The sequence below is a fragment of the Bombina bombina genome, chromosome 1, assembly GCF_027579735.1.
Source record: "Bombina bombina isolate aBomBom1 chromosome 1, aBomBom1.pri, whole genome shotgun sequence".
NCBI classification, from domain to species: Eukaryota; Metazoa; Chordata; class Amphibia; order Anura; family Bombinatoridae; genus Bombina; species Bombina bombina.
Window position 1 is genome coordinate 1,451,011,453 of NC_069499.1, and position 27,636 is coordinate 1,451,039,088.

General features: G+C 36.9%; 1 protein-coding gene across 1 annotated transcript in view; it reads right to left on the bottom strand.

The window, feature by feature from the left end:
* Positions 1-25,585, bottom strand: part of NOTUM (notum, palmitoleoyl-protein carboxylesterase) — a 105,411-nt gene extending 79,826 nt beyond the window's left edge. Inside the window, exon 1 of the mRNA XM_053696249.1 lies at positions 25,278-25,585. Within this exon, the coding sequence (XP_053552224.1) occupies positions 25,278-25,585 (308 nt within the window). The remainder of the gene's footprint in view (positions 1-25,277) is intronic.
* Positions 25,586-27,636: the final 2,051 nt, after the last annotated feature.

Here is a 27,636-nt window from a genome sequence, read left to right on the forward strand (position 1 = left end):
AATATGTATAGCTTAGAGGAGAGAAGGGAAAGAGGTGATATGATAGCAACTTTCAAGTACATTAAAGGGTTTAGTAAAACTGAGGCTGTGGGTATTTTACATAAAATGGAAAATTCAAGAACAAGGGGTCATGAGCTCAAGCTAAAGGGTAGTAGATTCAGGAGTAATTTGAGGAAGCACTTCTTTACAGAAAGAGTGATTGATTTATGGAATAAACTTCCTCAAGAGGTAGTAGCAACAAACACTGTGGGGGACTTTAAAAATGCATGGGACAAGCATAGGGCTATCCTACGAACTAGATAAGTTTATACTGTTAGGTAAGGTCGGGCAGACTTGCTGGGCCTATGGCTCTTATCTGCCGTCAATATCTATGTTTCTATGTTTCTATATACACATACACACACTCACGTGTGTAAGAAAGAAGAAAACAAATAATATTTAACATCCCGTTAAAAGGGATATGAAACCCAAAATGTTTATTTCATGAGTCAGATAGAGCATGCAATGTTAAACAACTTTCTAATTTACTTCTATTATTCATTTTCTTCGTTCTCTTTGTATCTTTTGTTGAACAGCAGTGATGTAAGCTTAGGAGCCAGACAATTTCTGGAGCACTATATGGCAGCAGTTTTGCAAGAATGTTATCCATTTGCAAGAGCAATAGATGGCAGCAGTTTTATAAGAATGTTATCCATTTGCAAGAGCAATACATGGCAGCACTATTTCCTGCCATTTAGTGATCCAAATGCCTACTTCTCTTCAGGTATCTCTTCAACAAAGCATATCATGGAACCCAAGCAAATTTGATAAAAAGTCAATTGGAAACTTTTAAAATGGTATGTTCTTTCTGAATTACAAAAGAAAACTTTTTTGTTTTCATATCACCTTTAGCGCATGCATATTAATTCTTACGTACAGTGCCACTGTACAGCTACTTTTTCTGTTATCCAACCCTCTGCTTTATAATATCAAAAACGTATAAGAAATAGGCTACATGCTTTCTGCTTTTGAGGAGATAAATTGCTACAAGGTAATAGAATAAGTGCGTTTACTGTAATACGTTTTTATTTCAACTGTATTTAGCATTCAGAATCATCAGTAAGTACCCTCCATCTCCTGCAATATGCAAATTCATTTAACTGACGGAGTAAAACAACAACATGCAACTCCGCTTGTTTTTCTGTAAAAAAATAAATACATTTGTGCAACGCTTCCTAAAGAAGCCAAACAGCAAAATCTGTAAACTTGGTTTTCAAAATATTGCAAATTTGTTTAAACCAGCAATTTGATTTGCAGGTTATAGAATATGCTTTTTGGCTTCCTAGGGAGCGTGGGATAAGTACAGTTTTACACAAAATGTAATGTTCTTTTACAAAGGACAATTGTAAAAATAAAATGCTCCCTAAGTGTGTTATTTTTCCACTTAGTGCCCTTTGGGGTTCATTTATCAAAGCCTTCGACAGGCTTCGCCCCCTACGACTGCAGGTTCTCACAAGAGAACCTGCAGTTCGTATTTAACAAGCAGCAGTCATTAGACCGCTGCTTCACTAACCTTTCAACACCTCTTAGGTGGCAAATTTCAGTCTCGTCCGACTGGGGAGATTAACAACTCCTGCCTGCAAGTGATTGGCTGTGCGCGGGCAGGATTGCATGCAAGCGCAAAATAGCACTCAAGTGCAATGCTAAATTCCGGCAGTGGAATTCAGCCCGCCAGAGGCGAGCTGCGGCGGACAGGGGTACTTATGTGCGCCCTTGTCCGCCGCAGCTTGATAAAACTACCCCTTTTTGGTCTCTGTGGTCAGCTCGTTTGCAGAGGTTAAACACAATTTCCATTGATGTTGTAAACTGTTTTTGACATAAAACATCTCCATAGACTTTGATACACTTGTTGTTACCACCTGTTTACACAAGCAATGGAAACTAGACAACTAGTGACACTAGTGATAAAATAAAACTATTACAGCATGTTATTTTACATTAGAATGACCATTTAAAGGGACAGTCTAGGCCAAAATAAACTTTCATGATTCAGATAGAGCATGTAATTTTAAACAATTTTCCAATTTACTTTTATCACCAATTTTGCTTTGTTCTCTTGGTATTCGTAGTTGAAAGCTTAACCTAGGAGGTTCATATGCTAATTTCTTAGACCTTGAAGCCCACCTCTTTCAGATTGCATTTTAACAGTTTTTCCCCACTAGAGGGTGTTAGTTCACGTATTTCATATAGATAACACTGTGCTCGTGAAGTTATCTGGGAGCAGGCACTGATTGGCTAGACTGCAAGTCTGTCAAAAGAACTGAGAAAGGGGCAGTTTGTAGAGGCTTAGCTACAAGATAATCACAGAGGTTAAAAGTATATTATTATAACTGTGTTGGTTATGCAAAACTGGGAAATGGGTAATAAAGGGATTATCTATCTTTTAAAACAATAAAAATTCTGGTGTAGACTGTCCCTTTAACAATGCAGTATCATTTCAGCCTGGCATACAATGGACTTGTCTATACTGCTACATGGGATTCTATCCCAACCCTAAAATGAAATAGCAGAGCAATAAGTGAGAGGGTTAATTTACAGTTAAAAATATAGAAAGAGATGGAAAAAAAAAAGAGAAGACTATAATCACAAAAGCAAACTATGTATAACATAAAATTACTGGGCAGCAATACCAATGAGGAACTAGAGATAACTAGAACTGAATTTAATAATAGAAGGCTCTAATTCATTACAAGAGTTTTCATTATTTAAAAAAAGTCAATCAAGAGCGACATTAGCAGGTGACCACTAATTAGCTGCCATTTCTTGCACAGGAATGTTCATGGTGAGCAAACAGGGACATTCCAATGCAAACATAATATGCCCTAACATTTTTACATTAGTGAGTTTAAATAACAGTATTTAATCCCAGCAAATGGGTAAAACACACAGGTAAAGCTGCAAGCCTTGCAGCTCCAGAGCAGAACAATGGCAGTGAACCTGATCAGCAGTGGGAGCTGCACAACCCGACAATCACTGGCTGTGCCCGGATTGGAAACTGCAAGGCTTGTGGAACGTTACCTATGTTGTTTTTTTTACTATTGTCGGGAGTAAACATATAGAGCTAGATTACAAGTGGTGCACTAATGTGAGCACGGGACACGATAAGCAATATTGTGACCGTGCATATTATACGTTGAAAGAAAATGGTTGCACTCAAATGCAAACCCCCCCCCCAAAAAAAACCCCAAACTGTGCTCAACAGATTAGCACGACTAAAGACCTAGCGTAAGGATTAAACTATTACATTCATATATACACTTTGATGAAAATATTTCATATAAACATTAATAATTTTTTATAAGGGTTAATATATTATATAATCTGAAATATAAGTGAAGTGAGCGCCGAAATGAAAGGCTAAGGTGACGTGGTGGAATACAGAGGGTGCTGTTTATTCGGAAAACGTTAAATCCAGATAAAACTTACACTTAAAAAAATAACATAAAAAAACATAACGTAGCATAACTGGGTGTAAGTTTTATCTGGATTTAACGTTTTCCGAAAAAACACCACCCTCGCCTTTCATTTAGGCGCTCACTTCACTTATATTTCAGATGGTTATCCACTTGGTCTACTAGGAGACCCATTGAAGAGAGCCACAGGTGTAAGCGCTAGGCCTACTATCATACTTAATATATTATATACACGCACTTTCCAGTTAAATACCTTGAAACATGAAATTTGTATTCAGTTTTAATTATTATTTTGTATATGCTTTACATTCCACTGTTCTTCACATAGAAGAAAATGTTCTTTTTATTTTTAAATATAAATATATATATATATATATATATATATATATATATATATATATATGTGTGTGTGTGTGTGTGTGTGTGCATATGTAAAGTATTCATAACTACCTTCGGATTTAGTGCTGTTGCTAATATGGTGTCGGTTTAGCGCACAAGCAATAAGCGTTAGGTGTTTTTGAACTGTGTGTCCCATTGAAGTCTATGGGACACACAGCCCTGAAGTTAGTATGCATCAGACTTTCGCCAGCATGCTATCTTTTTACTATCAACTTGTAATACATGCACTAACCTGGCCGCGTTAAAATTTTAAAAAAAAGTTAGTGTGCGAGCAAAAAAAATAAAATAAAAAAATAGTGCAACGCTTGTAACCGGGTTCATACTAATTTAAGCTTGCAATTAATGAATAAGAACATTTAATTTTTGCTTTATAATTTCACTTTAACCTCTTAAGGACATATGACGGAATTTTTCCGTCATAAAACAATTGAGCAAACAGAAAGCTGTGTCCTTAAAGGGTTAAAGGAACATGCGAGTCAACAGTAAACTGGGGCTATATTCTCCAGCATGCATTTTCAAGACACCATGCAATGTAATATGAAATAATAATAAAAAAACAGTGAGATGAACACCAATGCACATTATACCAATCTCCAAGTTTGCTGTGGTGCTAAATGGTACGGTGCACCTGCCTACCTTGTGAACCTTTTTGTAACCATTACTGAAGCACTAACATTTTCAGTATAGGTGAAGGTTTAAACAGGAAAAGCAGCCATTTCAAATGATAAAATAAAGGGAAAATTAGTTATTTGTAAAAACAACATTTCAAATTTTACAGCACATTGTTCATTTATAACCAACCACAACCCATTGTTGCTAGTACATTTTATTGCCTAACTATTTATTTTCCAAATATTATGCAAGTTTGGTAGCTTCTAAATAAAAAATGTTACTTGGGAATTGTCACATGGTGAAACCATAACAAACTTGTATTCCTTTTTTATTTATAACCACAGTTTTGTTGCCAGTGTTTTATCAGAAACAGCTACCTTGTCAAGATGTGGTACCTTGACGTGTGCATGCTAACAATTATGTAAATCGCACTCCATGTATGTTTGAAAGGTATGTGTGGAATGCGATTATGTAATGACCAGCATGTGCACATGCACGTAGCAAATCTCAATAAAACGCTGATTTGCTGGTGGGGGAGTTCCTAACTCACACAATAAGATGCGCAGTGTATGCGTCCTTAATCATACAAATATGCACGCTGCACCATAATTCCCCCATCTACACTATCTTTTTTTGCCTCCACCTGGGGGGGTTCAAGGGGGGTAAAGCACCGCTTGTAAACCCCATTCCCCGATAGTGAAGATGGGGAATAAGGTACACACACATATATTTACAACGTTTCAGAATAACAACCTTTTTTTCTAGTCATGTGACTGCTATTGAAAAGCATTGAGAAGCAGTGCATTTATTAAAATAGCCAGTAGGTGGAGCTGTCAACTTGTGTTGCAGCAAAGCCAAGCAAGCTGAAATTAATCAGTTTAACCAGACCTGAGCTATCAAGCAGATTTCAAAGGAACAAGATCTTCCTGTCTATAAATCAGTCCAGATCAGAATGCATAGAAAGAACTGTTTGCAGAAAAATGCAAGTGAAGTCTGTGTTGTGTGATTATTTTATTAGGTTTTTAATGCTGTTAAGCAAATGTTTTTGTTAATTAAACTTAGTTCAATTATATAGTCTGTGCTGTGTGATTATTTTATTACGTTTAAAATGCTGTTTAGCATTTAAAGTCTTCATTTCAAAAGTTAAAAAATAATGTATTAGGTGTTACTTATGACAATTTTGAGAGGGGCCTGGAACCGATCTCCCTCACTTCCCATTGACTTACATTATAAACTGGGTTTCAATTTACAACTGTTTCGATTTACAACCATTCCTTCTGGAACCTAACCCCGGCATAAACTGAGGGCTACCTGTATACATATACACACACACACACACGTAGAAAAATCTGCTCAGCAGAGCGCTCTGGGCTTGCGCATCCTCCAATGAAACAAACGGCACTATCGAGAGAGGGCGGGAACACTTTCCCTAACTCACCAATCCCTGGGTCATAGGTCAGGCAGCTCGTATCCAGCGTGACAACTCCGCACGCAAAAGACAAACAGGATGGAAAGAAGATGGAAAGAGCGCACTCGAAAGCCCAGTATATAAAAAGTTGATATTTATTAGAAAATCCTCTTAAGTAAAAACATGGGTCAAAAAACTTTCTGCATAATAACCAGGTTGATATGCAGGTACTCAGCGTAGCATACGCATTTCGTGCGCTTGCGCACTTGGTCACTGCTTCAAGTGACCAAGTGTGCAAGTGCACAAAAACGCATATGCTACGCTGAGCTAGCTGTCTTAAAATTACATTCTCTATCTGAATCATGCAAGTTTAATTTTGACTTTCCTATCCCTTTAATGTTATACTTTTTCATTCGGGTGCTGGATACAATACCTATAAGAATTATTTTAATTAGTCGTCTTCTTCAGACGATTTTTTCTTATACAAATTATATACAGCTCTCGAAGCAGCCAACTGGAATTCACCACCAGCCAATGTATCACTTGTACCTTCTATACAACATAGGTTTGTGGAAACCACCACTACTTGGTTAAAATAATATCACATTAACAACAATATCACTGGTGCAATATGATGCCCTTTCTTGATGGAGTGAAAGCTAGTGGATTAACCCCTTGAATGCAGGGCTTGATAACTTTTTTCAACCACCAGTAATCACCAAGGTAACACTGCAGAGAAATTTAGGTCTAAAAAATATATTATACAACAATAAATTAAATAACCACACCAATTTCACAAAACAATACAACAATAAAAATGAGAATAATAATAATAAACATTTTCATAGATAAATGTTCCAAAAATAGGAAAACTTCCATAAACAAACATGGATTCTATAGATGGAATTCTTCTATATTTACCCTTTGACAAAGCCGTATTCAATGGTGAAATGCATGTTGGAGAGTCTGTGCCACCAGGAGGGGTAGTCACATGACACAACAATGCAACTTTAAAGAGACACTAAACACATTTCATTCTCCTCCCTCAAATAATGCAACACATTATGGAACCTAGGTTACACTGCAGGTATCTGAAGGAGAATTGCTGCACAAGCTAGATTTCAAAATGGCAGTACCCATGACTAGAGGGAGGCAGGGAATAACCCCAATACTAGGATTATAAAATGTATTTAGTGTTTAATGTCCATTTAATGAGATGCAGGGTACGTGGACGGTTCTTAATATCCAGTCTCCTGAATGTACACTTTGCTGCGATTAGCCATGTTAACGCCCCAAGTGACCGTTTATTCTTTTTAGAATATGTTGCAAAGAAACCTTAAAGGGACATTAAACACTAAATACATGCTAGATACAATGATGCATTAAAAGAAAAAGATTAGTCCATTAGTAACATGTAGATGTATTTTTTAAAGTTTCATTAGTTGTTTAAAAAGTGACAAAATAAGTGTAAAGTTTTAGTGTCTATAAAACACTGGGAGCTGCCATGTTGTAACTTGTGTGACCTTCTCTGCTATGGCCAATTAGAGACAGTTATAAATAGAACACTAGAGTGTGCAGCCAATGGTTGTGCTAGATTTAACAGTGTTCTGCACTTCCATTTCTAACAGGAACTGAAAAGCTCACAATTTCAGAATGGAATTACAGGCAAAGAGGACAAAATAAATAATGAAAGTATATTGCAGAGCTGTTTTATATATAAAATTTATCATTTTATATTACCATCTCAAAGTGTTTAATGTCCCTTTAAAGGGTACACACTGATCAAAATAAACTTTTATGATTCAGAAAGAGCACGGAATTTTAAAGACAATTTACCATTTACTTCCATTATCAAATTTTGCACAGTCATTTTATATTCACATTTTCTGGGGAACAAGATCTTACTGAGCATGTGCACAAGCTCACAGGGTATACCTATACTAGTCTATGATTGGCTGATGTCTGTCACATGATACAAGGAGCCAGAAAATGGGACAAAAGTAAAAAAATTATCAGAAAAAAAAATAATCTACTGCTTATTTGAAATCCAGAGTAGGTGTTATTGCATTGTAGTTTTATTATGCACTTGTTAATTATGCAATTCTACAGCATTGCGTGGTCCTTTAAGAAACTTTGACCAGAGTGATTTTAAAGTGATTGTAAAGTGTAAGGAATTAGTGACCAGTATTTAAAAATACTCTTAAAAACAGGGACACTTTATAATTCATTAAAACTTTACAAACACGCTTTTTCTTCTTTTTTTTTTTTTATGGTAAACAGACCGCCGATCCTCCACCCGCATCTCCTTCTGTATTTTGCATTTTGATGACTTATCTGACTTCCTCCAATCATCGCATGCCCAACGAGCTGGACTCCAATGGGGGCAACACAACGATTGAAGGAATCCCAATTCATCATCAATCTGCAAAATACAGGAGATGCGTGCAGAGGATTGGCGGTATGTTTACCGTAAGGAAATGGTAAGTATTTAAAAAAATAAAATTAAAAAAATAAAGTTTAATTAATTAAAAGTACCCCTGTTTTTAAGAATATTTTTAGAATATTGGTCACTAATACCTTAAACTTTACAATCACTTTAACTTAAGCTTGAAACATAAAGGACAACTAAACACAGTAGAATTACATAGTGATTATGTGCATACTAAATAGATAATGCAATTGGATTTCACATGTGTAGTAGATTTCTGACAAATTTCAGTTAGTTTTAATTTTCCTTCCCGCTGCAACATGTGACAACCACCAGCCAATCACAAAATGCATATACATATGTTCTGTGAATCTTGCACATGCTCAGTAGGAGCTGGTGCCTCAGAAAGTGTCCTTATATACACAATATTGTGTGAATTGAAAAGTTGTTAGAAGAGCGACAATAACATTTTTTTTTTTTAAAGTGACACTCAATCAAAATTAAACTTTCATTATTCAGATAGAGCATGCCATTTTAAACAACTTTCCAATTTATTTCCATTAACTAGATGTGCCCAGTCTTTTTATATTTAAACTTTTTGAGTCACCAGCTCCTTCTGAGCATGTGCAAGAATAAAGTGTGTATGCATTTGTGAATGGCTGATGGCTGTCACATGGTACGTGTATGCATTTGTGATTGGCTGATGGCTGTCACATGGTACAGGGGGAGTGGAAAATGACAACTTTTAAAATTGTCAGAAAAAAAATCTACTACTCATTTGAAGTTTAGACTAAGTGCTATTGCCTTGTCTTGTTATCTTGCATTTGTTGATTATGCAAATCTACTGTGTTGACTGGTCCTTTAAGTGTTAGTAATGGTAGATCACAAGAATGTATATATATATATATATATATATATATATATACACACACATACATACACACACACATATACACACACACTGTATATATATATATATATATATATATATATATATATATATATATATATATATATATATATATATATATATATATATATATATATATATATATATACAGGGAGTGCAGAATTATTAGGCAAGTTGTATTTTTGAGGATTAATTTTATTATTGAATAGTTTTGGAAGTAGTTTTTAGTTTGTTTTTAGTTTTAGCTATTTTAGGGGGATATCTGTGTGTGCAGGTGACTATTACTGTGCATAATTATTAGGCAACTTAACAAAAAACAAATATATACCCATTTCAATTATTTATTTTTACCAGTGAAACCAATATAACATTTCAACATTCACAAATATACATTTCTGACATTCAAAAACAAAACAAAAACAAATCAGTGACCAATATAGCCACCTTTCTTTGCAAGGACACTCAAAAGCCTGCCATCCATGGATTCTGTCAGTGTTTTGATCTGTTCACCATCAACATTGCGTGCAGCAGCAACCACAGCCTCCCAGACACTGTTCAGAGAGGTGTACTGTTTTCCCTCCTTGTAAATCTCACATTTGATGATGGACCACAGGTTCTCAATGGGGTTCAGATCAGGTGAACAAGGAGGCCATGTCATTAGATTTTCTTCTTTTATACCCTTTCTTGCCAGCCACGCTGTGGAGTACTTGGACGCGTGTGATGGAGCATTGTCCTGCATGAAAATCATGTTTTTCTTGAAGGATGCAGACTTCTTCCTGTACCACTGCTTGAAGAAGGTGTCTTCCAGAAACTGGCAGTAGGACTGGGAGTTGAGCTTGACTCCATCCTCAACCCGAAAAGGCCCCACAAGCTCATCTTTGATGATACCAGCCCAAACCAATACTCCACCTCCACCTTGCTGGCATCTGAGTCGGACTGGAGCTCTCTGCCCTTTACCAATCCAGCCACGGGCCCATCCATCTGGCCCATCAAGACTCACTCTCATTTCATCAGTCCATAAAACCTTAGAAAAATCAGTCTTGAGATATTTCTTGGCCCAGTCTTGACGTTTCAGCTTGTGTGTCTTGTTCAGTGGTGGTCGTCTTTCAGCCTCTTACCTTGGCCATGTCTCTGAGTATTGCACACCTTATGCTTTTGGGCACTCCAGTGATGTTGCAGCTCTGAAATATGGCCAAACTGGTGGCAAGTGGCATCTTGGCAGCTGCACGCTTGACTTTTCTCAGTTCATGGGCAGTTATTTTGCGCCTTGGTTTTTCCACACGCATCTTGCGACCCTGTTGACTATTTTGAATGAAACGCTTGATTGTTCGATGATCACGCTTCAGAAGCTTTGCAGTTTTAAGAGTGCTGCATCCCTCTGCAAGATATCTCACTATTTTTGACTTTTCTGAGCCTGTCAAGTCCTTCTTTTGACCCATTTTGCCAAAGGAAAGGAAGTTGCCTAATAATTATGCACACCTGATATAGGGTGTTGATGCCATTAGACCACACCCCTTCTCATTACAGAGATGCACATCACCTAATATGCTTAATTGGTAGTAGGCTTTCGAGCCTATACTGCTTGGAGTAAGACAACATGCATAAAGAGGATGATGTGGTCAAAATACTAATTTGCCTAATAATTCTGCACTCCCTGTATGTATGTATGTATATATATATATATATATATATATGTATGTGTGTATGTGTGTATGTGTATATATATATATATATATATATATATATATATATATATATATATATGTGTGTGTGTGTGTGTGTGTGTGTGTGTGTGTGTGTGTGTATATATATATATATATATATATATATATATACACATACATACATACACACACACACACACACACATATATATATATATATTAATGTGTATGTGTGTACACATACACACAGTCATGCTATGTTTTTTTGTTTTTGTCGTCTTTGAGGTAGAAACCGATACACCAGAGGGATTTGAAATGAGCACAGTGTTTAGAGCCAACATAGTAGTCAATGGACAGAAATTAAGTATAATTAATATACCATACAGAGTTACGCTATGGTCTTTCCATTCATTTTTAACTCTTTATTAGGGATGTGCATTTGGATATTTTCGTACCCGGATTGATTCTTTTAAAAGATCCCCACTAAGATCTGGATTTGCACAGATCTTAGTGTGGGGGTCTTTTTACAGGGATCAATACGGCTACAAAAATATCCGAAGGGCATGAGTAGATGTTTACTTCCGTATTCAGATCCTCATGAAGGATCCGAATACACATCTCAACTTCTCATTTCTAGTTTTGGAACATTTATCTGGGCACAGTGTTGATACTTATTCATATTTTTATTGTTGCATTTTAAAAATATATATATATTATTGCTGAGAACTATATTTATGTATGTACTTAAAAGGGACACTACACTAGATTGTACACTAGATTTATATTTGCAAAATGTTTTGTAGATCAATCTATATAACCCATCTGGGAGCGTTTTTGTAACAATGTATAGTTTTGCTTATTTTTTTTTTTTTTTTAATAACATTGTGCTGATTTTTAGCCTCCTAACCAAGCCCCAAAGTATCAGATGTAGACTGAAGTCTACAGATTCCTGCTTGCTCCTGTTAGTGTAATTGGTCTTTTCATATGATTTGGAGGTGGGGGGGGGGGGGTCTGCTCTTCCGGCTTTCTCAGCCCCTTTCATTGGGTGTCCCAGCCTAACCTAATTAACTGTGCTAAACTGGGAGCTTCTAAGTAGGTTTTTAAAAGGTTGTATACTGCATTTTTAGATCAATATATGTGCATATTCTTTATAATAGTGTCTATTACATGCAGTTACTGTATATAAATATTGGTGTATAAAAGGCTGTGTTATTACCGTTCTTTCACATTCTCTGGAACACATTTAACTGCATACTGATACAAACAACTATATGAAAGGTTAAGGCTTCATTAATTCATGGATCTATTCACTCGGAGATTGATAACAAGACAGTTACAATTAAAAGGTGGCTAGATGCATAAAGGGACATTAAGGTTCAAGACAAATGCTCTAATATGTTAGTTTTATAATATTGCACTGTTGCTTACATATAATGGTGTTTAACTCTCTGACCAATCATCCAGAGCAAGGCTTAGACTTCAATCTAAATACTTTTTATATGCAAATAAACCGGACAAATTCATGGCCTATAAAATTAGGAATAGAGTTAGAGACATGTCTATCCCCTCCCTCTATAATTCACAGGGGGTCCTGACCTCAAACCCTAAAGATATAGTCGATTCATTTGCGACCTACTATGGATCTTTATATGACGGAGAGAAAGTTATTAAATCAGAAAAGACACAAAGCTCCCTAGACGTTTTTCTGGAGGAGGCAGCTTTACCTAAGATTAGCCAACAAGAACTGGAATCACTAAATGCCGACATCACAGATAGGGAGGTCTTAGGGGTTCTTAAGGATCTAAAACCAGGCAAAGCGGCGGGCCCTGGCGGTTTCCCAGGGGACTATTATAAATTATTTAAACCAACTCTCACCAAACATATTGTCCAATTCTGCAACTCCATCCTAAAAGGCCATATGATCCCATCCGAACTGTTAGACGCTAAAATTATAGTCCTCCCTAAACCAGGCAAAGATAAGACGTTGTGTCATAATTGCAGGCCAATATCTCTAATAAATCAGGACCTAAAATTTTTTACAAAGATCCTAGCCAATCGACTTAAACCTCTACTCCCCGACCTGGTCCATCCAGACCAGGTTGGCTTTATCCAAAATAGAGAAGCCCCAGACAATGTCAGGAGGATGGTGTCTCTGATTGATTACATGCATGAAACGAAAACGCCTTCTCTGCTCCTATCTCTGGATGCGGAGAAGGCGTTTGACAGAGTTGATTGGACATATATGCAGGCAGTGTTAAACAAGATAGGCATCTCTGGGGAATTTATGAGTGCAATTCAAAGTATATATTCCACCCCCTCAGCGAGTGTGAGAGCCATGGGTCACCAATCGGAAAGATTTACAGTCCTCAATGGGACCCGTCAGGGATGCCCTTTGTCCCCATTACTGTTCGCACTGTGCATAGAACCTTTGGCCCAACACATTAGAAAATCCCCTGATATAACAGGTATTAAAATAAAGCAGAAGGAATACAAACTCACACTCTTCACAGACGATGTCCTCCTCTCCTTGTCAAGGCCAATGATAACGCTGCCGAACCTCTACCAAACCCTCAACTCCGTCTCCTCCATTTCAGGCTATAAAATTAATCTAGAAAAATGTGAAGCGCTGCCCATACACCTCCCAGACCATACCAAAAAGCTGATAGAGGCTAACTTTGAATTTAAATGGGCCAAACACCTTCTCAGATACTTAGGGATTAATCTAACCATAAGCTCAACGGAACTGTATAACGCAAATTACCCCCCTATGTACAAAAGCATTAGACAAGACTTAAATAAATGGAGTAAACTAAGATTCTCATGGTTTGGTAGACTGTCGGCAGTCAAAATGATGATATTGCCAAGGATCCTGTATTTATCCGCACCTTACCGATTAGAATACCAACCCCAGACTTAGATGACCTCCAAAAGCGTATAAATAGTTTTATAAGGGGAAACAAAAAGGCTAGAATCCCGTCGGCAATTCTCACTAGGAACAGACAATTAGGAGGGGTGGGGGCACCAAACCTTAAACATTATTACCAGGCAGCCAGATTGGCACAGACTGCCCTTCTTAACGACCCTGACGAGGACATTGTATGGACACAACTGGAATCAGACATTGCAGGACTTATTCCACGTGACATGATTCTTTGGAACCCTAAACGGTGCCTTAGTAGGAAGCAACACGAATACCCTGTGATAGACTTTATGATTAAACAATGGTCCAAGCTGACCACTTCTTTGGCCCTGCTCCCTCAGCACTCCATTAAAGCCACACTCGCAAGCCTGGTTAGACACGAACTGGTTCCCACTATTACGAAATGGGGAAACCGAGGACTCTACAGAATAGCAGACCTCATAGAGGGAGGCAAAATGATGAGCTACACACAACTACAGGATAAATTACAGCCAATCAAACTAGAATGGTTTTTATATTTGCAGCTCACTTCCATCATTCACCCTCTCCTGCCATCTGTAACTAAAAACACACCCTCCCCGTTAGAGAATTTATGCAGCACCATATCTAGGCCCAAGAACACTATCTCAAGGCTATACCAAGCAATTCAACTAGCATCAGAAAACTCCAAATCCACTCTACAAAACAAATGGGAAAAAGATATCAACAAGGAAATGGAGATCCAAGATTGGTATATAACTCTCTCTAGTGCGTGGGAAGGGTTTACTGAGTGCAGACATGTGGGAAAATTGCATTAAAACCAACTTTCGTTGGTATCTAACTCCACAGATAACCTCACACTCCTCCAAAAATAGATCCAGACTTTGTTATAGAGGCTGCGGAGAAGTAGGGGATTATAAACACATGTGGTGGGATTGCTCCCACACACAAAGGGTATGGAACCAACTATCCCGGTTCCTAAGCTCGATCCTAGACAGCCCAATTAACCTTACCATGGAACAAGCTTTACTCCACATTAGACTTAAAGAATTTAATAAATACATTAACTTGTTTATTAAGATAACATGCACTGCCACAAGAGTTTGTATAGCCCGCCATTGGAAAGAGTGTGCCCCGTCTTGGGAAGAAATAAAACTCAAAATTAAATTTTATTACAACATGTCAGAACAGGCAGCATTTCTCCTGGATACCCAAGAAACCTTTCAGAAAGTTTGGTATTATTGGATATTACACAATGTGTCCTGACACACTAGTCTAAATCAATAGAGCCCCCCACATAGTTAAAACCTATATATAATAAGTCTTAAAAATAGAGTGATGTGGTCAGGAGATATCCCCTTATCTGCATTCTGCTCCCCTCTCTTTCTTTGCTTTATCTAACTCTCTCATCTCTTCGCTAATTCTTTTTTACATTGTTCCTTCTCTTGGGAACATATTGTTTGATTGGGCCATATTGCATTACATTGTGCACAGAAATACTTCAGATTTAACTTTAAATAAGAGATTCTTCACTGTATTGTCTTATGTTTCACAATGATGGACGTTATCAGGTTTCTCATGTAAGAATGGCCGCACAAGTTATGATATGGTAACCGACCGATTTAAGGTATTGTAGTCTTCTTGGTCACTATGTAATTTTAGAGACACATGATTTCTGTACCTTTGATTTGTTTTTCTCTCATATTCTTTTTGTTATTATGCTCTTGCTACAAAATAATAAAAATTACTTTATCATAATGGTGTTTAACAAGATGCAAAGGGATTAAACACATAATTAAATTCAGCTCTGGAGCAGCCCTGCACTATTGGGCCGCTAGTTTAAAACATCTGATGAGCCAATAAGAGGTATATGTTTGTAGCCACCAGCTATTTCCCAGTAGTGCATGTGTTTTCCAACAAAGGATAACAAAAGAACAAAATGCATTTTATAGTATTAGTTAAAAGACTTAAAAGACCACTAAAATACAGTAGAACTGAACAACTGACAAATGCACAGCAAAAAGAAAATGCAATAGCACTTACTTTAAATTTGAAATGAACAAATTTCAAAGTTAATCCACGTTTCCCTCCCCCTGTATCATGTGACAGCCAGACGATCACAACATGCATATAACTGCATTTTTGCACATGCTCAGTAGGATCTGGAGCCTCACATAGAAATAATGTGTACATTTTAATAATGGAAGTTGTTGTTTTTTTTTTTTAAATTGCACACTATCTGAATCATTAAAGTTTAATTTTGACTTTCACGTCCCTTTAATTCCAGTGTCCCTCCTATTAATGTCCAGGTTTCTCTTTCAAGACATGAACAATAGCGCATTTTATTTTTGCACTAATGTCCTTTGCAAATAATGTGTTCAACCTATGCAACCGGGTTAAACACATAGTTAAAGTCCAGCTCACAACAGTGCAGCAGGACAGATGAGTTTGTCAGTTCCAATCTCATGCTCAAGTGTTGCCATGTATCTCAGCTCCCAAGTGGGACTTTAATTTCTGTAAAGGAGTTAAACATACCTCTAAACACATTTTAAAAGTACAGTAGTGTAAAACAAAATTCTCTATTAATTGGAACAATTATCAATCACTAGACAATAATGTTCCTTTAAGAAAACTATTCAAATCCTCTGTATATTTAGTAACTAGAGGAAACCAGAATGTATACACTGAGTAAGCAACTTAAAACTTATGGACCCTATTTTTTTACTTTAAGAGTCCTCTCCAAACTAACTCCAGTTCATGTTTGTCTACTAAAGATCAGAGAGATGTGATAGATTTAGTGAATTCACTTCCTAGAGCAACATATGAGTTGGAGAGACTTTTCCCACTGCTACATAATCCGCAATATGTCAGCTCTTAGCAAATTAGTATCTTCAAAGGGACAGTCTACAATATAATTTTTTTGAGGTTGTGTAAATAAATAAATAAATAAATAAATAAAGTACAACATACATGTATTACCATTGAAATGACATAGTAGATGGAAACTTTTGCATTCTAAAGTCTAGTGTAGGCTAAGGTATCTATGCTGTGTGTATTGCTAACCCAGATTTATATTAATATAGGGTAGTTTAAGTTACTTAGTGAGATATGCTACAAATACCTCTGTACTATAAATTTAAGCAAGAGCTATAGCAAGATGTGGATTTGCCATGAAGAAGATCTAATGATTAGGGAGGACATGGGGAGAGTTGGTGTGGGGAGTATAAATTGGTGGTAATCAGTTACACCGTAAGAGTCAACAGACAAGTTCTACAGTGGGTCTATAACAAAGAGCTCCAATCTATCAGATAAACACACTATATCATCATTGTCAATTATATATAGCCCTATGCAGAAAAAGATTATTTCTATGAAAACACATTTTGATCCTGAATTTAATAGTAAGTGTTCAAAAATATTTCTGGGCAGATATTTTACTAAGCTATTGTAGATGCAGGCTAACGAGATCTATTAGCTATGGTGCTCTATACAACAATCTCTGTTTAACCTACACCAGTGGCATCTATCTCAAACTTAGCTTGCAAGTTTATGCCTGAAGGGGTCCGACAAGGAAAGAACCCAGGGGTCAGTTGACGAGGTGTCATAAGTAGTGGATGCAACAGATATGTCCCACTCTTTCTAACGGCAGATTGACTATAAGGAGGAGGTAATGTATATGTGGTTCCAGTCTCTGAGTGAGAGAGCAGTCTCGCTTCTTCCATGTCAGGTCTCTCCTCCAGTTTCCACATTAGGGGACACCTTAGGATATCTGTAAGAGTATTGTGCGCACAAGGAGGTGTAATTGGGAGTTCTATATCTCTTTCCCTCAGGGACTACCCCGCAAGAGGAATCACGTCTCGCTCCCGCTGACCGGTCGCATCTGCTGGGGCTAATGTCAGAACAAGGTAATCAGTAGATCCGCTGACTATTGACGTTGATAATTGTATAACTTTCTGCAATGAAGTCTCCCCAGAGGATTTGATCTCGGGCTTCCTCCTCTCGCACACAATCCCCATATCGGGTTCTGATGTTAACCCTTCTATTGCAGGTCTAGTAAGGGATTGATCAGGAGTAACATCCCCTGTCCTCAGGGAAAGGGCTAGATCAGCCATCTTGTTACAGAATTGTGTCTTGAATTCCTCCAGCATAATTTGAACGGCATGGTAAAAGCCCTCCATGAGTAGATTAGATAGAATTCTGAGATAAATGTAAAAGCTGAGACGGTGTTTGATGAAAACTTGTTACCACTGTATTAGATAGTTATGGGAGATAACAGCAGCAGTACTATCTCACTGCTGAGTAACCAGGGTTCCCGGTGGGAGGGGGGGTTATTCCTGCGACAGCTTACCCTTCATAGATTGTAAGCCACGCCATAGGGAGCAGTTGGATCAAATTGTAATGAAGGAGAATAGTCAAAGATGGCATTTCCCGCCCTAGAATAGGTTTAAAAGTTTCCTTAAAGGGTCACTGAACCCAATTTTTTTATTTCATGATTCAGATAGAGCATGAAATTTTAAGCAACTTTCTAATTTACTCCTATTATCAAATTTTCTTCATTCTCTTGGTATCTTTATTTGAAATGCAAGAATGTAAGTTTAGATGCCGGCCCATTTTTGGTGAACAACCTGGGTTGTTCTTGCTGATTGGTGGATAAATTCATCCACCAATAAAACAGTGCTGTCCAGAGTTCTTAACCAAAAAAAAGCTTAGATGCCTTCTTTTTTAAATAAAAATAGCAAGAGAACGAAGAAAAAATGATAATAGGAGTAAATTAGAAAGTTGCTTAAAATTGCATGCTCTATCTGAACCACAAAAGAAAAAAGTTGTGTTCATTGTCCCTTCAAGGCTCTTGAGGGTAAACTCGTATTTGGAATTGAGGTGCAGGAATCTGATTCAGACTAAAATGGCTTTTCCATTTATATTTGAATAACTTAGTCTCTGAAGTGGTATGGTCACTCACCATGAAGTGTTGCCGAAGAGCATAGACTAAAAGCGAGATCTCCGAGTTGCCTTCTTAACTTGTCAGTGAACAAAGGAGCATATGTATAAACTAAGGATAAATGAGACCTGAATATATGAATTAAACTCAAATTTAGGAGCACTGAGAAAACACATCCTGTCGCTTCAGTTATCGGCTCCGCCCCCCGTCTACAATATAAATTTTGTTTTAAAAGATAGATAATCCCTTTATTACCCATTCCCCAATTCTGCATAACCAACACAGTTATAGTAATATACTTTGTACCAAAGTGATTACCTTATATCTAAGCATCTTCTGACAGCCCCCTGATCACATGATGTTTTATTATCTATTAACGCATTTAGTACTATGTTGGCTAAATCTTAAATAACTCCTCGGCATGAACACATTGTTATCTATATGTCCCACATGAACTAGCAGTCTCCTGTTGTGAAAAGCAAATAAAGAGCATGTGATTAGGAGGCTGACAATAGAGCCTTTGAAACAGGCAGAAATTTAGACGTTTAAATGTTATAAAGTATATTAAATCGAACAATGTTGGTTGTGAAAAGCTCGGGAATGGGTAGTAAAGGCATTATCTATCTTTTTAAACAATAACAATTTTAGTCTTGAAAAAGCCCACAATTACGGGTGAAACGCGTAGAAGCTAAGTTGTTATCCTGCAATTATTTCTTTTTACTAGGTACCTAGTAACCCACACGTGACACACGCTAAGAGCGGGTTGTTTCGCTTTATCAGCTTTTGGACTGTGAACATTATAGCTGCTGGGCTTTTTTTTGGCAATCACACGCACCGGAACCGAGTTTCAACCTAGGCACAGAAGCCGTTACTTTGAAGGAAGAGGGGTGAGTGAGATTGCTCCAACTGCCTCCAGAAGGCGAGCATTGTTCCAATATCTGTCAGGTTGTTAACCGGAGAGCACATTGATCCGGTGAGGTGCAATATAAGACTGTCTCAAGAAGGATATATCTACTTCCTTACGGAGTTACTCCTTATCATGTACAACTAGCAGCATACAATACAATTTTCATTCAGCTTAATATTTGCTACATTGTGGCCATATTAATACTATGATGATATTTTTGGTAACATCTACTGTCTGAAGTTACGGACATTTTCTTTTTTTGAAGCTATCTTTACTCAGCTGAATATTTGCAACATTGTGGTTACATTAGTAATTTGATGGTATTTGTGATACTATCTCCTGCCTGAAGTTACGGACAATTATCTCCTTGGAACAAAGTTGACGACACGTTCATTATCAAAATAATCTGGAATTTTTTCATATTTTTGCCATAGATTTTTATTTTAAGGTGGTATATTTTAATAGTATATTTTGGAACCCTCTATTTGAAACCCATATTTTTTATATACTTTTACTCACCAATTTTTCGCATTTACTACGTTTGGTATTGTAGATTTTATGTATGTGTATTTTGTATTTTATGTGTATTTTGTAACTTGTATTTTAGATTAAAGGGAGATGCCCCTTTTATTAAATTATGTATGAATTTTGAATATTAGGAATTATATTTGCGATTGATGGTCCTAATTGTAATATATATATATATATATATATATATATATATATATATATATATATATAACTAGTTGTCCACAGAATAAATGTGTTTGTTACTTCTAGCTTTTTAGTGCTCCCTTTAAAGTCCCTTTAAAGCTCCAAAGTTCCATCCCTTTGATATTGAAATAAAAAAAAAGTGATTTTTCAATCTAATTTCCCAGTTTGCTTAGTTAAAAAGGGACAGTACTGTAAAATTGGTTTCACCTTAAAGTGACATTGTAGTTTTTTCTTTTCATAAATGTGCTGTAGATGATCCAATTATATAACCCATCTGGGGGTGTTTTTGTAAAAAATGTATAGTTTTGCTTATTTTTAAATAACATGCAGATTTTCAAACTCCTAACCAAGCTCCAAGAGAGGGTGAGGGTCTGCTCTCAGCCCCTTTCAGTGGGTGTTCCAGTCCAGACTAATCTCATCAATGGTGCTAAACTGGGAGCTTCTAAGTAAAGTGTTTAAAAGGTTTTATACTTGATTTTTATAGCAGTATCTGTGCATATTTTTCCTTTATAGTAGTGTATTACATGCAGTTAAATTAAAATTTGTCCCTTTAAAGACTTGTTATACCTGAGTTTAAAAATGTATGGCAAATGTATCCTTTGTGTATACTTTTGTACATCAAATAGCTGTCTCTACTGAGTGAAACCAAAGCCCAATCAAATGGGATGAATTTGTAGAGAGAGCATACAACAGATATCGATACATTGGTTACATACCAGCATATCAAACATATGGGGTAGATGGCATCTAGTAACAGGTATGAGAGAGTGGGTACTGCGTATCTAGTAAATGGGCATATAATTTATCTATGCATTTGTAACAGGGTATCAATTATATAGGCCTGTGGGTTATACAGAATGGGTGTATGTATCTGGAAGTGAGGGTATGTATAAAAGTACCAGATATGAGAGAGAGGGCAAATAGCAAGCTAAATTGAAAACATTTTGACGGTCTATTTAGGTGGTAACTGGTACATGAGGCATTGAGTATATAAACATATATATAACGTATATAAACAAAGTGACACACACACACTGTAGAGTATATATATATATATATATATATATATATATATATATATATATATATATATATATATATATATATATATATATATATATATATATATACACACACACACATACACACACATTTTTTATTTATTTATATTATCTAGTGCAGTGCTTTCCAAACTGTGTGTCGGACACACTAGTGTGTCGGCAGCAGTGTGTAGGTGTGTCCCTGCTTCAGCACAAATTTTTTTAAATGTAATTATTTTTTTTTCAAGTTTTTTGGTTTCTGACTTTCCACCTGCCTGCTACACAAATATCACATAGTTGACACGTGATTGATACCTAGTGGGTCACAGATCATCTTAACCAATTGGCACAGCTCAGTGGGAACTGAAAGTATTACCATTGGCGACACATTGGCATGTGAGTCCGACTGTGTTTGCAGCCCGGACAGTAGTCAGTCGGACTCACAGAGCTCTGAGGGTGGCAGCTTAAACGCTGAGCAGAAGTCAGTGGGATTTTTTTGCAACTAGCTCCCAGTAGTGCATTGCTGCTCCTGTTCTTGATATATGGATAGGAAGTGGAAGCTTAAAAATGCTTGATGATGAAATGCGAGTGTCTTTATCTAATATTCCACCAAATATTCCGAAACTGTTCATCCCATCAACCTCATACATCCCATTAAAATAGTAAGTAGCTATTAGTGATATTAAACTTTTTTTAATTCTTGCACATACATACTGTTACTTGTAAATACATTTTGTTATTATATCATTTATGTATGTGTCCATATCTCTTAAAACAAGTTAGTTTAACCTCCTGTTTGCTAGTACAACTGAATTACCGTGTCGCGAAATGATGTAGGTCTAAAAAGTGTGTCACCAACATGAAAAGTTTGGAAAGCTCTGATCTAGTGAGTATATATTGGAGAGGGCAATAGGTATGAGGGAGAATATAAATAGCAAGGTGACATTTATATATAGAAGAGTGACAGGTATATGGGGCAATACTTATATAGAAAGATAACATTAATGCTGCTGATGCAGAAAAACAGGCACATAGTGCCCTATATAATTCTAGCGCCTCATTTACTGCTCTGTTGACTATTAAAGGGACAGTCTAGTCAAACTTAAAATTTCATGGTTCAGATAGGGCATACAATCTTAAACAACTTTACAATTTATCTTTATCATAGAATTAGCTTTGTTCCCTTGGTATTCTTTGCTGAAAGCTAAACCTAGGAAGGCGCACATGTTAGATTCTAAGCCCTTGAAGCAGCCTCTTATCTCAGTACATTTTGACAGTTTTTCACAGCTAGTTCATGTGTGCCATATAGATAACATTGTGCTCACTTCTGTAGTTATTTGTGAGTCATCACTTATTGGCTAAAATGTAAGTCTGTAAAAAGCACCGAGATAAGAGGTCAGTACAAGGTAATCACAGAGGTAAAAAGTGTATTAATATAACAGCATTAGATATGCAAAAATGGGGAATGGGTAATAAAGGGATAATCTATCTTTTTAACGCATTAACGACCAACGACGTACAGGGTACGTCCTACAAAAAACGGTTGTTAACGTTGTTGGTGTTATCAAGTGGTGGAAGCGATCCTCGCTTCCATGTTATTGCAGTGATGTCTCGATATTGAGTCATCCTGCAATAAAAAATGTTTAGCCATCCGATGCAGAGAGAGCCACTCTGTGGCCCTCTCTGCATCGGCCATCGATGGTCATGATCGTTGGTGGGTGGGAGCCATTGCAGGGAGGCTGGTGGTCGGCCATTGATGGGGGATGTGCGTCAGAGGGGGGCCGGGAGCACGCACGGGGACGAACGCTACACTTTGGCACAATTTGTGTAGCTACACTACAGAAAAATAGCATTTATATTTAAAAATAAAAAAAAATGGCAAACTGGGTACTGGCAGACAGCTGCCAGTACCCAAGATGGCACACAATAAAGGTAGAGGGGGGATCCTACACAGCAGAATAGGTCTTTTAAAAAACAAAAAAACAACAACATTTTATTTTAGTACTGGTGGAGACAATTGTGGGGTGGGGGAGGGAAGAGAGCTGTTTGGGAGGGATCAGGGGGTGGGATGTGTCAGGTGGGAGACTGATCTCTACACTAAAGCTAAAATTAACCCTACAAGCTACCTAATTAACCCCTTCACTGCTGGGCATAATACAATTGTGGTGTGCAGCAGCATTTAGCGGCATTCTAATTACCAAAAAGCAACGCCAAAGCCATATATGTCTGCTATTTCTGAACAAAGGGGATCCCAGAGAAGCTTTTACAACCATTTGTGCCATAATTGCACAAGCTGTTTGTAAATAATTTCAGTGAGAGACCTAAAAATTGTGAAAAATGCAACTTTTTTTTTTTTATTTGATCGCATTTGGCGGTGAAATGGTGGCACGAAATATACCAAAATGGGCCTAAATCAATACTTTGGGTTGTCTACTACACTACAGCTAAATTTAACCCTACAAGCTCCCTAATTAACCCCTTCATTGCTGGGTATAATACACGTGTGGTGCGCAGCGGCATTTAGCGGCCTTCTAATTATCAAAAAGCAATGCCAAAGCCATATATGTCTGCTATTTGTGAATAAATCTCAGCGAGAAACCTAAAGTTTGTGAAAAAGTGAAAAAAAAATTTTTATTTGGCGGTGAAATGGTGGCATGAAAATATACCAAAACGGGCCTAGATCAATACTTTGGGATGTCTTCTAAAAAAAATAAAATATAAAACATGTCAAGGGATATTCAGGGATTCCTGACATATATCAGTGTTCCAATGTAACTATCGCTAATTTTGAAAAAAATGGTTTGGAAATAGCAAATGCTACTTGTACTTATTGCCCTATAACTTGCAGAAAAAGCAAAGAACATATAAACATTGGGTATTTCTAAGCTCAGGACAAAATTTAGAAACTATTTAGTATGGTTGGTGGTTATAGATGTGTTCTCTTGAATACCAAGAGAACAAAGCAAAATTGGTAATAAAAGTAAATTAGAACGTTGTTTAAAATTACATGCCCTATTTAAATCATGAGATTTTTTCTTTACTGTTCCTTTAAGGGGTTAAACAAAAATTCTAGAGTAGACTGTCCCTTTAAAAAAAAGAAAGTCAAAATTAAACTTTCATTATTCAGATAAAAAATGAATCAAATTTTACTTCCATTATCTCATTTGTTCTCTTTGTATAAAGCATACATAGGAAGGCTCAGTAGCAGCAATGCACTATGGGAGGTAGCTGCTGATTGGTGGCTGCACATATATGCCTCTTGTTATTTGCTCACCAGATATGTTCAGCTAGTTCTCAGTAGTGCATAGCTGCTCTTTAAATGATGGACACCAAGAGAATTAAGTAAATTTGCTAACAGACATAAAATGGAAAAAAGTGTTTAAAATATGTTCTGCTCTTATTTGAAGCAGAAGCATTAAACATTGTTCAAGTATTTGATTAATAATAAAATGAATTATCCTTTTTAATCGGTAATATGCAGTGTAACTGATGGCATACATGCATTAAACATATGACATTTAACCCCTTCACACCCTTAGGATGTTCTATGTCATCCTAAAAGCGTTGGGCTTTAACACCCTTAGGACAGCATAGAACGTCCTACCCGTTTTGGCATCCTGCAGTATACTCCTTTTGTTTAATGGGAAATCGGACATGAGGGCGGTAGCCCATGATCCGATCCTGACCTTGAAATCACGTGATCGGATTGACAATTGAGTGATTTCATATTACAAGCAAGTCTTTACATCTGAACTTTGTTCCAATGTTAAAACACTTGCCCAAGGCATGAAGGGGTTAAGAGAATGAAGGGGGGGGGGGAGAAACACACAACACATGCACAAGAAACTGCTTTTCCTGTGTGTATATATAATAAGATTTCTATGCCATGTGCAGGCAGTACTTACCCAGCAGGACTGCCATCATTGCAAGTCACAGATTGGTTGTGCAGGAGGTGTAATTTCATCTCCTCATCCAATCGCTGAGCAGAGCATGGATAGAGAGATTGTGCCAGACTCTTGATTTGAGCCATAAAGTTATCCATATTTCCCTCCACAGCAGTGAAGTCTAGTGGGAAGCTCTCACCTCCCCGATCACCTCTCTCACGACTGCTGGGTACCGCTGACTGCCCACGCCGTCTCCAGTTCTTCCTGCTGCCAATGGGAATCACGCCGAGTAGGAGGAGAAGCAGAGTCACGCACTTACATCCGGCCATTCCTGGCACACTTAGTGCCCCCTATGGAAAAGACATAGTTACTAGAGAAGTACAATTTTATATTAGCATCTTGAGCATAAATACAAAGGTGCGCTTGAGACCATGCCAAGTAGGACTCACTAGCTTGATACAATCTAAACCATCCTGCTACTTTGATTGGGTGAATACACAAGATGTAAAGTATACGGAGCTTTAGGATCACTGGAGTGCAATCCATACTGGTATTAGAAGTCCATGGTTAGTATATGCTGTGCGTGCAGTAGAATGGTACTTGCTATACAATTCATGTCAGATAGCGCAGGTGCATCCCTTACCTCAAGCAATGTATTTCTATGAGGGACTGCTCTAAAATTCATGTTGGATAATGCTACAGTGCTAAGCCAATGGAGTGCAAGAGTTCCACTTACGTAGAGATGTTTTTGATCAAGTGCATTGCTATACACCTTCCATGTTTTTGAATGCACAATAGTAAGCAATATCAGTTAATACATGGTTTTCATAAGCGCTAAATATGAAGGTGGTATTTCGGATAGCGCTTAAACTAAACACCTAACCAACAACGAATAGGGCGTGCTATTTATGTATCAGGTGCATTAAAATACGTTTCAGCCAACAACTTTTAACACCTGGTCATTATTGTTTCTGCAATGCCAACCCTAAAAAGCAACAACAATGTGCATTAGAAGTTGCCATCAACTTGTAATCTAAGCCAAAGTGTTTAAGCACATATCATATAACCTGCTAACTTCATATATACATGCAGGAATTATTAACAGATGCCAAAGTTATGTTAACAGTTTTTAACGAATAAAAGACAGTAAGAAAACTAAATCGGTATCATCTTACTGTGTGGAAAACGCACTATACAGTTCAGTTTTGATATCAATAAGCACTTTACTTTTTAGAATGGATGTCTTAATTCAAACATTAAATGTTCTAATTTCTCAGGTTATGTAATTTTTCCACAATTCTCCCTAACTAGCCAGAGATTGTGGTGCAAGATTTATTAATTAGTGTAAAAGTACAACACATAAATATTAGTGCAAATACAGATGATATCCGTTTTGTACTTTTACACTAATAAATAGTTTCTATACTAAAGTTTTGCCCATGCCAAGTGGATGCTGTGCACTATTGGATCAACAGCCATGTCCTTCTCAGTGCAATGTGTTGCAGTCCTAAGTGGAAGTAAAACAGCAGTAAAACACATATGGGTATATCACAATAGTTTAGAAATGCTTCTCAAATTATTTATTATAAAAAAAACATAACTTCAATGGTGAATTCTGTAGAACAATTATTAGATAAACATATAGATTGTGATTAGCCACATAATGCAAAAAGGACCCTCTCTTAAATTAGTTAAAGGTGCCAAAAGAAAATGATATAATCTGTTATATGGAAGTAACAGTGAAATAATAAAAATTGTATGTGTTTAACCCCAGCAAAGAAAAGCAGTGCACTACTGGGATATAGCTGGTGAGCTACTGACAAGAGGAATTTGTGTGCAACCAATTACCAACTAGCTGCTCCTGAGCCTACCTAGATAAGCTTCTCAACAAAGGTACCAAGAGTAAATTTTATAATAGAATTGAAAAATCTCTTAAAATTGGATGCTATCTGAACGTCTAATTTGGACTTTTGTGTCCCTTTAATTGTATATATATATATATATACACACACAGACATATATACATACATTCATATATACACACAGACATATATACACACAGACATATATACATACATATATACACACACACACACACATTCCTCAGGAGGGGTGCTTAAATCCAGGGAGTGGATATTATTGGATTGTTCTTATTGTTTGTTTATGCACCCTGGTTTGGAGGAATTGTTGGCGAGTGGGAGTGCGCTATCTTGGTTATATATATATATCAATATGTTTGTATACTGATTAAACAATCACTGTGGATACTGTAGAAGAGTTAGACTTGTAAAGTTTAGCGAATACACTTCCAAATTTGACAGGAATCTGTAAATCTATTGTTTTATTACAGTTAAATTAAAGGAAAAAACAGTTAACTAAA